At 41.2% G+C, this 13,705-nt stretch overlaps 1 protein-coding gene across 1 annotated transcript in view; it reads left to right on the forward strand.

Moving 5' to 3' along the window:
• The window catches only part of MACIR (macrophage immunometabolism regulator), a 293,610-nt gene that overhangs the window by 203,278 nt on the left and 76,627 nt on the right, over window positions 1–13,705 (forward strand). The window contains exon 8 of the mRNA XM_060143360.1: window positions 8,867–8,912. Within this exon, the coding sequence (XP_059999343.1) occupies window positions 8,867–8,912 (46 nt within the window). The remainder of the gene's footprint in view (window positions 1–8,866; window positions 8,913–13,705) is intronic.

Genomic DNA, 13,705 nt, shown 5'->3' on the forward strand with positions numbered 1-13,705 from the left:
ATGACTAAGATTCCAGGATCTTCATTACTGAAAATTATTTAAGGATTATTTGTTTGGGAAAAAGTTCAACTGCAAATAAAACATCTGTAATCTATTTTGTCAAAAATGACAAGAAGGTAAATAATCGTTCTTGTAGAAATCGTGCACAATTATTTTATTACTATATTATATTGTTTACATACTTATTTTTTATATATAGCTTTTAGCATATTAAAATATATATTATGTATAATATTTATATACAATTTAATAAATATATATACATTTTATAGAGAGAAAGCGTTTTGTGTCGAGTACTTTGTATGTAGAACTTAAGAGACTCTAAATGGCAATCACTTCATTCAATCTTCACAATAGTCCTGTGAAATAGATAGCTGTTTCCATTTTATAAATGACGAAACTAAGTTTTAGGAAGTTAAGTAACTTGCCTAAGGAAAATTGGCAATTAATGTTCTTTTCATTACTCACTTGTCCAAGATTAGGGATACTACCAGAAAAGGGTAGAGCCACTAGCCAGGAAAACTACTGGCATTGACTCTGAATGTCATCAGTGATAAAAAGATGAAGGGGTTTAGTTTTTGTTTTCCCAGGCAGTAAAATCGCGGGGTTAGGGGTGCAGGCTCTGGAGTTAGGTTGGCTGCATTTAGATCTCGGCTTCATTGCTTACTACACGAGATATTGTCAAGTTGTGTAGACTTTCCAGTCAGTTTTCCTATCTGTAAAATGTGAATAATAATAGTATCCCTTCTCCAGACAATAACTGAACTAATTTACACAGCATAAAGTTTGGTAAAGTCTCTGTAAAGCTAAGATGTCATTACTATTATGACGGCAATTACTATTATTTCAGGTGAAAGTTAAGTCCATACCTGAGGCCTGGGTGGAGCGAATGCTAGCGTAGAAGTACAAGCAGCCATCCTTCAGAATGCAATAGTGCTGGATCCACATGTCTGTGCTTCTGTCAAGTTGGTGCAGAAGGCCCAGGCACTCTGGGTTCTTGATAGCCAGGGGCGGGAGGCTCCTGTTGTGCAGAGTAACGTCTTCCCAGACATGCTTCTGCAGGTGTGACACAAAGGGATCAGCTGAGTGGCCATCCTGTGCCAATGGTCATTGACTCCCAGAGCCAGTGACATCAGCACCAAGACTGACTTCAGAGAAGCTTCTGTCCTAAGTGATTCTATTGCTAAGGCAATCTGAATACTTGAGCAACAAGCCAGACAATCTGAATTTATCCATTGGCCATAGAGAATTTCTCCCTTTTCATGTCCATAGACATCCCTTCTCTTTGGCTTCTTTTCTATTGTGAGGAAATCAAAAGAATTATCAGTGATGTATAGAAAGGAAATGGAAATGGGCAGCTCAGCAAAGGCTGTTGTTTAAAGGCCCTGTCTGTAAGTGCTGGCCCCACTGTGTTGTTTTACTCCCCATTGGGATTGTCCTTCTAGCCCTGTTCCTGGCATGTCCACTGTGATTAACTGCAGCCCCTGGTTCATGCTTTACTTTATCTAGCACTGCCATTTGTACAAAGGAACGAGTTAAATGCCCCAGGCCAAATCAGGCCTTAGGCTCATATGGTCCGTGTAGTGGAAGGTCCGTGATAAATCAAGATCCTCTACCCTGGAGGTCAGCCCTCGATCCATAGTCCTGAGGGAGTGGCAGGCTTTTCCTGGGAACTTGACCTGAGGCAGGGGACACGGTGCTTCATCCCTTTATCAGAATACCTTGCTGGGCACTGGCCAGTTTCTCTTCTTTATTGGTTTCATTTTTGCTCTTTAGTTTTAACACAGCAGTGCAAAAGATTTCAGAATGCAGAGCTGGCTGAATTCTTTGCTGTGTAGTGGGAGCCTGCTGGGAGTTTGGGTATTCATTTTTCACTCTGCTGCAGACACCCTGAGTGTATGAGCAGAATAGATCCCTCTTAAAAATATCGAGGCTCATGACGGTGATGCACTGGAGAGACGGATGAGTGTGTTGAGCATTGTGTTCCAGGTAGAGTGAAACACAAGTCCTGCTGTTTATCATATGATAGTGCTGGTGATTATTCTGAAAGTACAGTTACAGGGCACGGGGGTAGTACATTTAAGCTCAAGCAACCCAAAGTTTCCTGAATGTACAAGAGCCAAAATATGTAGAGAAGATTATTGACAGTAAATACCTTTTTCTTATAAGCCATTTTGTGAGGAAATGAGCATATTTAAAGGAACTCTATAACCTTATTAGAAATCATATCTACAGCATAAACATGAAACAGTTGAATATTGAAGAAGTTTCTTCCCTCTTGACCAGGTCATAGCTCAGAAAGAAGGGTATCAAATGACTTAGGGGCTGAAGTGATGACTCACCTGTTGATCTTACAAAGTTATCTCTCAGTTTATAGGTCAAATTTAAATTAAAAACGATATTACTTCAGGGCTAGGAATCATTTTCTAATAAGCTGCTTGGCCAACAGCACTATCCCAAGATATCCCTGAGCCCTTGTTCTTAGGGAGTGTGAAAAAAACAGTAGCAGTGGTTTAACCTCATGGGGAACCACTGGGCTGTTCTGTGTCAAGGAGAGATTCCACCCCAGTTGGAACTACCCATTGAGCTCACGGAGAGAAATGTCATACAAACCGCTGAAAACAAAAAGAACAGCAGGAATGCAAGCACCTCCATAAAATCTGAGTGGAAAATCCTGTTGACTGCAAATCCCAGCTTTTATCGCAGATATGAGAAGTCCCAGGGTGGACTGCATGACATCTAACTTGATCCTTTCCCCCTCGGAGAAGAAAAGCAGAATGAAGGCACAGATAAACATCAAGGACACCTTACCTGGTGGACAGGATGGGCCGCTCTGTCCATTGCTTCAAGCCACCTGAAAGACAGAAAGATGAGAGGTGCTTTCCTTGGGGAGCTTGTTCAGACAGAAGAGTCCTGAGCCTCAGGTATATTTCATGGCTCTAAATTCATGGTTGAAGAGCAACACATTCTTATAAAATTGGTGTTACTAGGTGGCAAAATCCCACACCCACCAGAGGTATTTAAAATAAATTTATTTTTATTCTTCTCCTTTACTATAGTTTAATTAGTGCCTAAGGGAAAATGTATTCATTATTTTACTGAGGTATGTAGATTTAACATCAGCAGGGCTGATAACTGTAAGGCCCTGGCTATTAATATATGGAAAGACTGGCAAATAGCCACTGTTCTAAGCCACCTCCCCAAGTGTTCCTTGGACAAGGTGGCCACCTTTAGTGCACTGTTAGTGTCCCTACTTGAGGACTGAAATTTGTTAGTCTTGTCTCCTTAGCCAGGTACCAGCCTATCTACCCCACCCCATCCTGCCAATCTTTTCCAAGTTTCTTTTAAACCCCATAACTTCCAATCAAACCATCCTGCATGCTTTTCTCCCCAAAGCTTGATTTAATCCCTCTGCACTTCTGTGTTCCATTTCTTCTTTTGTATGCATATCTGATGCTATACCACACCCTTCATAAACTCCTCCCTCACCCATAGTCCAGAGACCTTTTCTCCCCACCCTCAATTTCTACGCCACATTGTCTTTTCCTATAGCATGGCTCGATTTCTATTTTGCATTAAAAATCCTACCTTCTTGGTTCAGAGCTGTTTTGAAGGCAAGGATTGGTGCCTAATCACACTAATAGTCCTCAGAGATTTTAAAACAGTGTCTTGGACATATTAGCTATCCAATAAATATTTTGTCCGTGAATTGAAATACAATTAAGTTGCTATCAGCATGTTTCCTTGTTTGTCCTATAAAGAAACATGCATTTGAATACACAGTGTTCCACAAATAGAGACAGTATATTGTTTGCCTAAGAGGTTTCAGACCTAGGGCTCTCTTTAAAATTGGAGTCCAAATTCTCTTAAAGAGATATGGCATTCTTCTAAACGCTGTTGACCCATTTTTTTGTCATTGTCTCCCTCTCCCTCATTCTATCCCACCCATCACCCTAAAGTAGCAGTACTTACACAGCAGTTCTGAGTTGACTCACTGGACTGACCAATGATCTCCATTCCCTCAGGGTGACACACTGAATAATGATCATAAGTTGCTGAATGCTTAGAGTTTGTAGGCTACCCTCTTAGAATGCCTTCACACTTCTACCGTCAGACTGGGTTGTACGCTTACAGACTGTCAACTGCATTAATTCCCCACAAAGCTATATTATTATTATTAATTTTGCTCATTTCACTGTAGTGTGTTAAATTGTAACCCAACTACATTAGTTTTATTCCTCTGACTATCCATCCAATTAGTTTAAAATACATGAATCTGGCAACTTTTGGGGAAGCTAGATGTGAACTGTGGCAGTAGTGAGCTTTTTTAGAAAATATAGAGATCTAAGGTAAATGAGTTAGAAGAAGATGCTTCTGTTCTTTGGAAATTCTGTTAGGAAAAAACTTGGCAGAAACATGAAAATCCAAACTTCTCATACATAAGAAAAAGACAGTTTATTGACTCATGCTGTGAATTTGCTGTTCCCTTCCCTACTTCCAGTCCCAAGAATCTGTCAGATTGCTATTGAAGAAGCATTCCCCCACCCAATGTGAAACTAGTAAGATAAAAGAATAATCGATTACCTTTTCATTTCTTGGTTTGAGGTTGTGCAGAGGTAGAAAGCTCTATTTCCAGACTGAGGCACACAGTTAAACACAAATGGTTTTCCCAAGCTGCTATCAATGCCAATTTCTGCACCTTCTAATTTTATTACGTCTAGAGGTGGGCATTTTCCTTCATCCTGTAATTGATAAGAAGAGGTTCAGAATGGGCACTGCAACTAAGCAGATAAGGAAGAAAATGAGGGAGGAAAGGAGGACTAAAGTTTTTTCTGAATTGATTGTTTGTTTTGTTCCGAAATGAAACTAAAACCAAAATGAGTTTTTATAGATTATGTTCTCTGTGATATATTACATCAAACTCCAAATTTTCTACATCCCTTTTGAATAGCCTCTATTAATATGCATTTATTTATGTCAACTTGGGAGAGTATCATTAATCATTCATGCTCATTTTTCCCATCAGAGAAAAGAACATCAAAAGAAATTGATGTTACAAAATATATGTTTTTGGTAGTGGCATGAGAGCTCTAGTTAGTGGCTATAATTAACATGATTCCATACTTATTGTGTGTCAGGCCCTCTTCTAATTTCTTTAAATCTATTAATTGATTTATCTTCACAAATGCTTATGAGGTAGTTACTTTTATTATCTTTTTTTTTTTTTTACAAGTCAGGAAACTGCAGCATAGAGAGAATAAAGAACACTTTTCTATAAATGACAGTAGTTTGAAACATGTATGCAAAACTAAAATCAGTTTATAGGTAAATTTTTGCTATTTGTATTTATTTTACAATTATATGTCAAAATATCCTGTCCGTTATTCATGTCTTTTCTAAAAACAGCTGTACTGGGATAAAATTTACATACCATAAAGTCACTTATTGTACGTGTACAACTTAGTGACCTTTAGTGCATTTACGGAGCTGTGAAACCATTGCTACAATCTAGTTTTAGAACTCTTCCATCAACCTCCAAATTTCCTTTGAGTCTGTTTGCAATCAGTTGCCACCCTTGCCCCTCCAGTTACAGGCAATCACAGATCTATTTTCTGTTCCTATAAAGTTGCCATTTCTAGACATTTTGTATAAGTAGAATCATACACTATAGGGTCTTCTTTCACTTAGTGTAATGTTCTCAAGTTTCCTCCATGTTGTAGTTCTTATTAGTATGTCATTCCTTTTTATTGCTGAGCTATATTCTACTATATGCATATGCCTCATTTAGTTTATCCATTCACAAGTTGATGGAGAGTTTTCTTTCCAGTTTGGGGCTCTTTCAAATAATGCTGCTATGAAAGTTTGTGTACAGGTCTTTGTGTGGACATATGGTTTCATTCTCTTTGGTAGATTACTAAGAGTGAAATTGCTGGGCCGTATGGTAAGTGTAACTTTGTAAGAAACTGCCAAACTGTTTTCCAAAGTGGCTGTACCAGGTTACATTTCCACCAGCAGTGTATAAATGTTCCAGATTTTCCACACCCTCACCAATACTCTGTATTGCTTGTCTTTTTCGTAATAGCCATCCTACTGGGTGTACAGTGGTATCTCCTAGTGGTTTTAAGTTGCATATTTCTAATGAGTGTTGATGAGGAACACCAACTAGCCCAGAGGTTCTTAATCAATTTTAGGTGATGACTTCCTTTGAGATGCTGATGAAAACTATGGACATCCCCCCGCCAAAATACATAAATGTGTATGTGTGAATTTATACACATATACAAAAAATTTCTTGCAACTCACAGGTGGATATATACAAATACATGCTCCACTAAAAGTAAGATCTCATAGTTGTATAGCACTTCAGTTCATAAAACATTTTCGTGGACCCTGTCTTTTTTACTCTTCACAACTACTCTATAAAGCAGGAAGCTAATGTTCTCCCCATTTTCTAGAAGAAGAAACTGAGTTTCAATAAGATGCCCCAAGGTTACATAGACAGAAACAGAACTTAAGCACTGGTTTTCTAGCTCTGTCTTCCACACTACATCTCTCACATGTCTGGTTTCTTGGGCAGTTGAAAGCTGTAGTATTTACGTTTTAGGAGACAGAATATTTCCTGAAGCCATGAGCTTTCCTGGAATATAGACAGAGATCTAAAATTTTGCTCTGTTTTAGTAAATATAAAGAAGGCAGCACATCTTATAATAATTGTCTATGGCCAATAATAATGACATTAGAAACCAGAAGAATATATTTTCATTTGCTTTAATAGGGATAAAGAGTTTGCATGCCTATAAGGAGTAACCTATCTTTCAGGAGCATCTTAAACTGCAAAAAGAAATGGGGAAACATAAAGCCTGGAGATTTTATTCTATTAATAAGTGACAGATGTGCTCATTTGCTAAGAGCAAATACTCAGTGGGTCTGCTATCCTTTGGACCCATTAGGCAGATAAGATGCTATAATATGGTTGTCTCTCTGTATCAGCACTATTAGGTAATTCTGAAACTACCAGTATTCTCCTTCATCCTTTGCTGTGGGACAGTGCAAAGAATACACTCCTATGACATATGACACACAACCAAGAATAGTATCTGAAGTCACTTATGAGTCTCTTTGCCTCTGCTCAAGTTTCATCTGTGTGAGGAGAATGAATGGTGAATGGAGTAGATTAAAAATGAGGGCTACTATTTCTTACATGGTCTCCATCATGGCCCATATTCCATTTTTACTAATCTAAGCTGCTGCCTCATTGCCCGTGATTATGAGCCCACTGTGGCCCTGGGAGCAGCTGCAATAAAACCATGGACACAGAGCCTGTGTAGCAGGTGCAGGTGCTCTTGCAGGTGTGCTTACTCATCTTATTCTTTTTCTCTTGGTTTCACCAGCCCAAGCACCTTTAAGCTCCACCGTCATGGAGGTACAACGGTTGGAAAAGGTTCTCCATTCCGTCTAATCCTAATGCTGCTTGGACTGTCGTTCTATATTCCCCAATCAAATGTTTTCTAGAGGTAAAGGAAAACAAATCTCTTTTCTATCTTATTGCCATGCCCTGGGGTCTTTAACTCATCCCTTAAGCAAAACTCAATCCTTCAGTTTGGCAATAATTCTTAAATAGGTTCTGTCTGATTCCTTCCCTCTAGCTCTGCCAAAAGTCTCACTCAAGCCAGAACTAGAAACAATGAAAATTCCTTTAAGACTTTGGCTTCCCCGCAACTTTATATTCTTCTTTCCAAGGCATAAGAAGGCTCTAGCTCCATTTTTCTATTCCTGAGACAAATCATGAAGCAGAGATCCAGCTGCTTCATGTGTGCAGGATTGATTAAAATAGCAGGGATGCTGAAGGGATTTACCAAGGAATTGTTTAGTGAGGTCCAGAAGCTTTTGACTGAGAATACAAGAACTTGGGCTGTTTATGCCATATGGCCTTAGATGATGTTGACATTGTCAATCATGGAAATAAGATTTCTACAGCAATAATCCCAAAGGTCAGAGTGCTCAGAAGAGGGAAATAGTAAATAATAATAATGACAAAAACCCAACCCAGAGTGAATTCACTTCTAAATTCAATTATTTCTATAAAGAAAAATACAGACAAGGGCATTTGTGTCTGTCTGCAACTTGGGCTCTCTGGTAGAATAAAATTACCTACAGATATCTCTGGGTTATTTGTGTTGGTCAGAATTTGGGTTTGAACATGTTAGAAATTTTTTATTGTTGTTGCTAGGCCTGTTTGTCTAAGGGAAGAGAAAAGATTGGGACATTATACCAACATGGTTCATTTTATCTGAAGGCACAGCCATGAAAATCCACAAACTAAGGAGGAGGAAAAAGGCATCTTTAGCCATGAAAAAGAGCTGATTCGTGGTCGGGAAAACAGAGCCAAGATAAATTTAGAGGGAAAGAAAGCATGTCCTAAAGCAATGCACCACATGAAAGGGTGCATGAAATACACCTCTCAAGTGCTGTATTTAAAGCTAGCAGATTGAAGCAAAATTGAAGATGGAGAGTCTCTCCGAGTCTTATTAATGATTCTGAGAACCCTTTATCTCTAGGCAGCAGTTTGGAGGCATGCCCTGCCCACTGGTAACTGAAAACCATCACTCCTTGGTAGCTATGAGATGATGGCCTCTGTTCACGTGCTACCTGATAGCAGCAAACCCTGCAAAGGCAAGAAGGAAAGATGTAAGAGTGCTTTCACTGTAGCGATCTTTGCTATCTTTGTCCTGGGATTAAATAGAAGTCTTGACTCTATTTAAAGGCTCAAGCCCCTCACTACACAACTCAAGATTATTATATACATACATATATGCATGTGTGTATTTGTTTATTTATTTATGCTTTCCTTTTTCCCTCCGGGCAGGCAAGGAAGGATGCATGAAGAACAGAGCGGAAAGTAAAGCAAGCATGTAGGTCAGGCCCTTGTTTGTAAGTGGTACTGGGTACCTTGTCAAAGCTTTGTGAATTTACTATTTCTCTTTTTGCTTTTATCAAGAACTTGAGATGATGACAATTTCATTGCACCCCACAGTCACAGCAACTCGCTAGTCTGAATAAAAAGTATGGTTACTGTTCTTTCCCTGCTTTTATAATGCTGCCTAGCTTATTTGTGACATCAGCAGAGGTAACTGGCTCCAAACTCAGAACTTTGTGCTTTTCTTTTCAGTTTGCCTGGAGTGGTGAACCATGTTTTCGGAGTGATAAATACATGCTGGCAACACCGTGTTGTTTCCTGGCACTAGGGAGACTGGGCTCCAGGAAACATGGGCGGCTTTGGGGGGCTGAGGGAGTTCATCTCCACCAACACATTATGCTGCACCCAGCCTTCCTGCTGGAAAGCTAGCCAAGTGGAGGGATGCTAATGATGTTGGGGTCCTGGCTACCTGGGCTTGACAGATTTGAATACGCTTCTGGCCTCAATCACATGTCTCATTTGTCAACATTTTACTTGGCTCCTAAACTGTCCCTTAGAATATAACAACTACAGCTCCATAGTTTTATTACAACAGAAAAACTATGAAGTAGTGAATCTAAGTAGTCATGACCCTGTTCAAAATTGTCAAGAAGTTACCAGGTTAACTGTAAAATCAAGACCTTCTACATCTTACGCTCTGCAATTGATTGATTGTCCTATGAGGTTTCTCTCTGAACTCAGTGTGCTGTTTTGTGGATGGATTCTAGAGCCAGACCAGCTGGGTGTGACTCCTCACTGTACCACTTATTAGGTCACTTATGTGACCTTGGTCAAGTTACTTAACCTCTCTGTGCCTCAGTTTCCTCATCTGTAAAATAGGGTTGTTATAAGGATTGTGTTAATATATACGTAGTGTTCAGAACACTGCCAGGCACTTTGTAAGTGAGCTGTACATGTTAGCTTTCATTATTATGTAGAATTTGATGAAAGTGAAGAGTAAGAACCTAAAAAATTAGTCAACCAAGAAGCTTTAAAACGGATGACAGGGGAACTTTATTTAAAGTAAGTTCCTATATATGTCTTTTCTTTCCTCCAAGAATGACATACTGCATGAACAAGGGGAAAGACTTAGTCTCTCAGAATCTGTGAGAATCTGTGTCCTCGTCTGTAAAATGGGGGTAGGAATACCTTTCTCTGCGAGGTGCATAACAGCTGTTCAGTGAAGGTTCATTCTTTCCCACATCTGGGATCCACTTTCAGTTTAAGTACAAATGAAGCATCACTGTTATATCCCCAGGACTCAAAAGCCTAGGGATAAAGGAAAAGCCCCCGCTCCAGAACCACTGGTGGTATTACTGGGAGGAGGGAGCGGAGAGGGAGAGAGCCTGGGCGACTTCACTGTCATATCTTGGAAGAGAGTTGTGATGATCTGAGTGGTTGGCTCCTGTGCCTGGATTCTTGTCATTTAGGTGACAAAGTTCATTAAATGTTCTCAGGGATTTGGAGGACTCAGTCCCTGCTTCTGGTTACACTTGGACTGGGGATCTCCCATAGCCCACAGGTAGAGGCTGACTGCTGCCAAGAGCCAGGCCCTTACTCCTGGCCCTTCCTCCCCCTGGGATCACATCCTGAGAGGCTGCTCTGGGGACCTTTGCCAAACCCTGCCCCTCCTGGATTAAGATTCTACCTTTTAAAGGATTTCTCTCTCTTTACCACCCACGCTCCCTCCCTCCCTTCCACCAGTGTTTACTGAGTGTGTCTGTACCTTCTGCCGGACGTTGTGCTAGGCACTAAGGACCTACATGGGCTTTAACCTTAGGCGGATTTCCTAGTCTTCAGCCTCTCTCATTCTTGACAATTCCTTAGCCCCTTTCTGGCCATGTTCTTAGACTCTGGAATTTTCCAAACCCAGCTTGTCCATTATTACTCATGATCCTTTGCCTTCAAAGAATCTTACCCAACCCCTCTATTTCCTTCCTGCTGACATCACTCTGGTCCACGGCCTTGGTATCTCATGCCTGTGTCACTACAGCAGCCTCCTGGCTGAGCTTCTCGGTCGCCAGTACAATCTTGACAGTGTAATCCAAACTGCCTGAAATCACCCCCGAAGGTCTGCTTCCATTGCGCTGCCCATGGTGACAGTTGCCAATTTATTGCCTCTTAGCTCCTAACGTATCCTTCACTGCCTGACTCCTGAAAACGGATCTGGAACCTTTAAATATCTTCCTGTGCCAGCTGGCATGAGGTTCACCTCCGCCGGTACAGAGCACTGGAGAGATACCACAGGAAGAAGGGCTCTTCTTCCTGGCTCCTGTGGATACTTCCAAAGGAACTAGACAGTGCTTTCTTTTTCTCCATTACTCAGCCCTCGAGGTTTCTGCCGGTGCTAAGAGCTTGCAGGATGCAACTTCCCCAGGGGTCCTCCGTGCCCAGTTTGGACAGTAGTGGCATAGTGGGGAGCCCCAGACAATGAAACCTGTGCTTTAGCCCAAGTTTCTGCCTGCACACCTTCTCCTCAGCCCTATGGGGCTGGACATGTAGGGAACTCTGGACCCCTTGGCCTGAGGTACCCAAAAGTACCTTAGGTTCTTACACAGGAAGGCCTCTCCAGACCCCAGTTCCAGCAGCACACACGGTAGCACCCCAGCACTATCTGTGTACCCAGGTCCCTCTGTGTGCCCAGGCGTCAGCTTCCGCTCACCAACAGTATGGACATTTGTTTCTGTGGATATTCCAGTGCAGACACCAGGGAGCAGTACCCTGACTCTGTGATTTCTATCTCCTGAATGGACCCAGATTGATAGACTCATGAACACATCAAAATATCCAATCAGGGTTCTCCTGCTGATTCCCGATCCCCTCTATAAACAGGCCCCACCAATTCTATCTAATTTTGTTAGTAGTCCTGTGTCCCAGGAACATACCACTCATTCTTTCTCTGTCTGCACTCAACTTTCCCTCACCATTCATGCCCTCCCATCTCTTTTCCTCTCATTCATATTCTAGCCGTCCTTCAAGGTCTAGCTCAAATTCCTCTTCCTTTGTGAAGTCATGTTTTTCTTCTTATAGCCATCACCATTCTTTCTCTTCTTACAAAGCATGCCTGTGCCATATAATTGAGTGAGGAATTATATAGTGCCTCTTGTGGTTCTTTTGTTTTGGGCAAATATTTATTGAGATTGAGTTTTTATCACACACCAGGAACTGTGCTGTGCACTTTTAGTCATTTGATCGTCTCATCTTGAAGATTCTCCATCAGATACTCCATGTATGGGCCGATGTGCTCCCCTAAGAGTCACGATATAATTTAAAACTTTTCTTCTTTCTCTGGGGAACCAAGTGAAATTAGCAAATTAGGACTATGGTCTATTGTTCTTAAGTAAGATGTCATAAGGTCAGAATAAGGTCCCCCTTTTCAGAAGATAAACAACAAGTTTATAAACAGGGGGAGAGAACATGTAACATGTGCCACATTCCTGTGAGAATTCTCTCTATGCATCTGGAAATTATGGTGGCCTGCTGGTTTAGTATATCTAGTAAATAATAGACAGGAGCCTTCCCATTGAACCTACCTCCAGTGAGATAACCTATCCTATGATCCACTGTGAAACCCCAGGGAGGTAATAAAAAGGGTCAGAATACCACCTGCTCTTTTCAGTAGTTGCTTTGTTATATCCACAGAGTTGACTGAGAGTTTCTAGCAAACCCTTTTCTGTTCAACCTCAAGAAATCTTCTAGATGGCTTAGACCTTTGAGAAAGGGAAAAGAAATTTCGAGCATATTGCTGAAAAAATAGTGTACGTGATTTCTGAATGCCATTGGGTCTTGCCTGGAGTGAAAATTAAATGGTGGCAAACTGACCCTGACTCTTCACATCTAGAAAGATTTGTCTTAACACTCTTTGTTGAGTTGGGCAAGGTTGTAAAACCATCCCACTATGATGGCTATATTATCTGCATTCTACAAACAAGGAAATGGGGGCAAGTGAGGTTAAGTAATTTGACCAAGGAAATGCAGCTAATAGGTGGTAAAGCCAGGATGTGAACCATGGTTTACATAACCACAACATGGGACTGTCTCCATGAAACAAGATGTATTTCGTAAAGGCCAGATTTCCTACCTGCCGTGTTCACCTTCACCTTGGGAGAACGGGGATGTTATTATCCCCATTTTATAGTTCAGGACTAAGGCTTGGAAAAGCTCACCGAATTGCCCAGTTCCACTCAGGCAGAAAGTTAGCAGCATTGAGGCCTGAATCCAAAGCTGGTGCTCTTCATCTGTCGTGAGATGAACTGTTTCACTTGGGTGTTATGGACCAAGGTAGATACCAGCTCCATGTGAGCAGACAGTGTGTGTTTTTCACAGATAGTAGGTAAGACAGTGCTGCAGCAAGAGGAAGTTCTCAACTAAATACCAAATGATCCGGTGGACAACTGTTAAGGAGCCCGTGGTCCTGGTATCCAGCACTATCTATAGTTTCTTCTGCAATAAGTTTCTGGTGTTCTGTTGTTTCTTCACCGCTATGACATAACCTCTCCAGAGACAAGTCTTCCTACTTCTGTTTTCAGAAAAATTTCCCTCTCCCTGGAATGTGTGCACTTGTCAGGCAGCTTTGGCCTTCTTTCAGCTCTTGAGGCCCCACCACAGTATAAGCCTGGCTCTGGAGGACATGCTATTCAGGACAGATGACGATGATGACAATGGCCAGATCCAAAGGAAAGCTTGTCTTTAGACTGTATGAAGACGGTGCTGGGTGCTCTGAACCCTGGTGCCCTGGTCCTGCTCTGT

The sequence above is a fragment of the Lagenorhynchus albirostris genome, chromosome 3 (assembly GCF_949774975.1).
Source record: "Lagenorhynchus albirostris chromosome 3, mLagAlb1.1, whole genome shotgun sequence".
Classification (NCBI taxonomy): Eukaryota; Metazoa; Chordata; class Mammalia; order Artiodactyla; family Delphinidae; genus Lagenorhynchus; species Lagenorhynchus albirostris.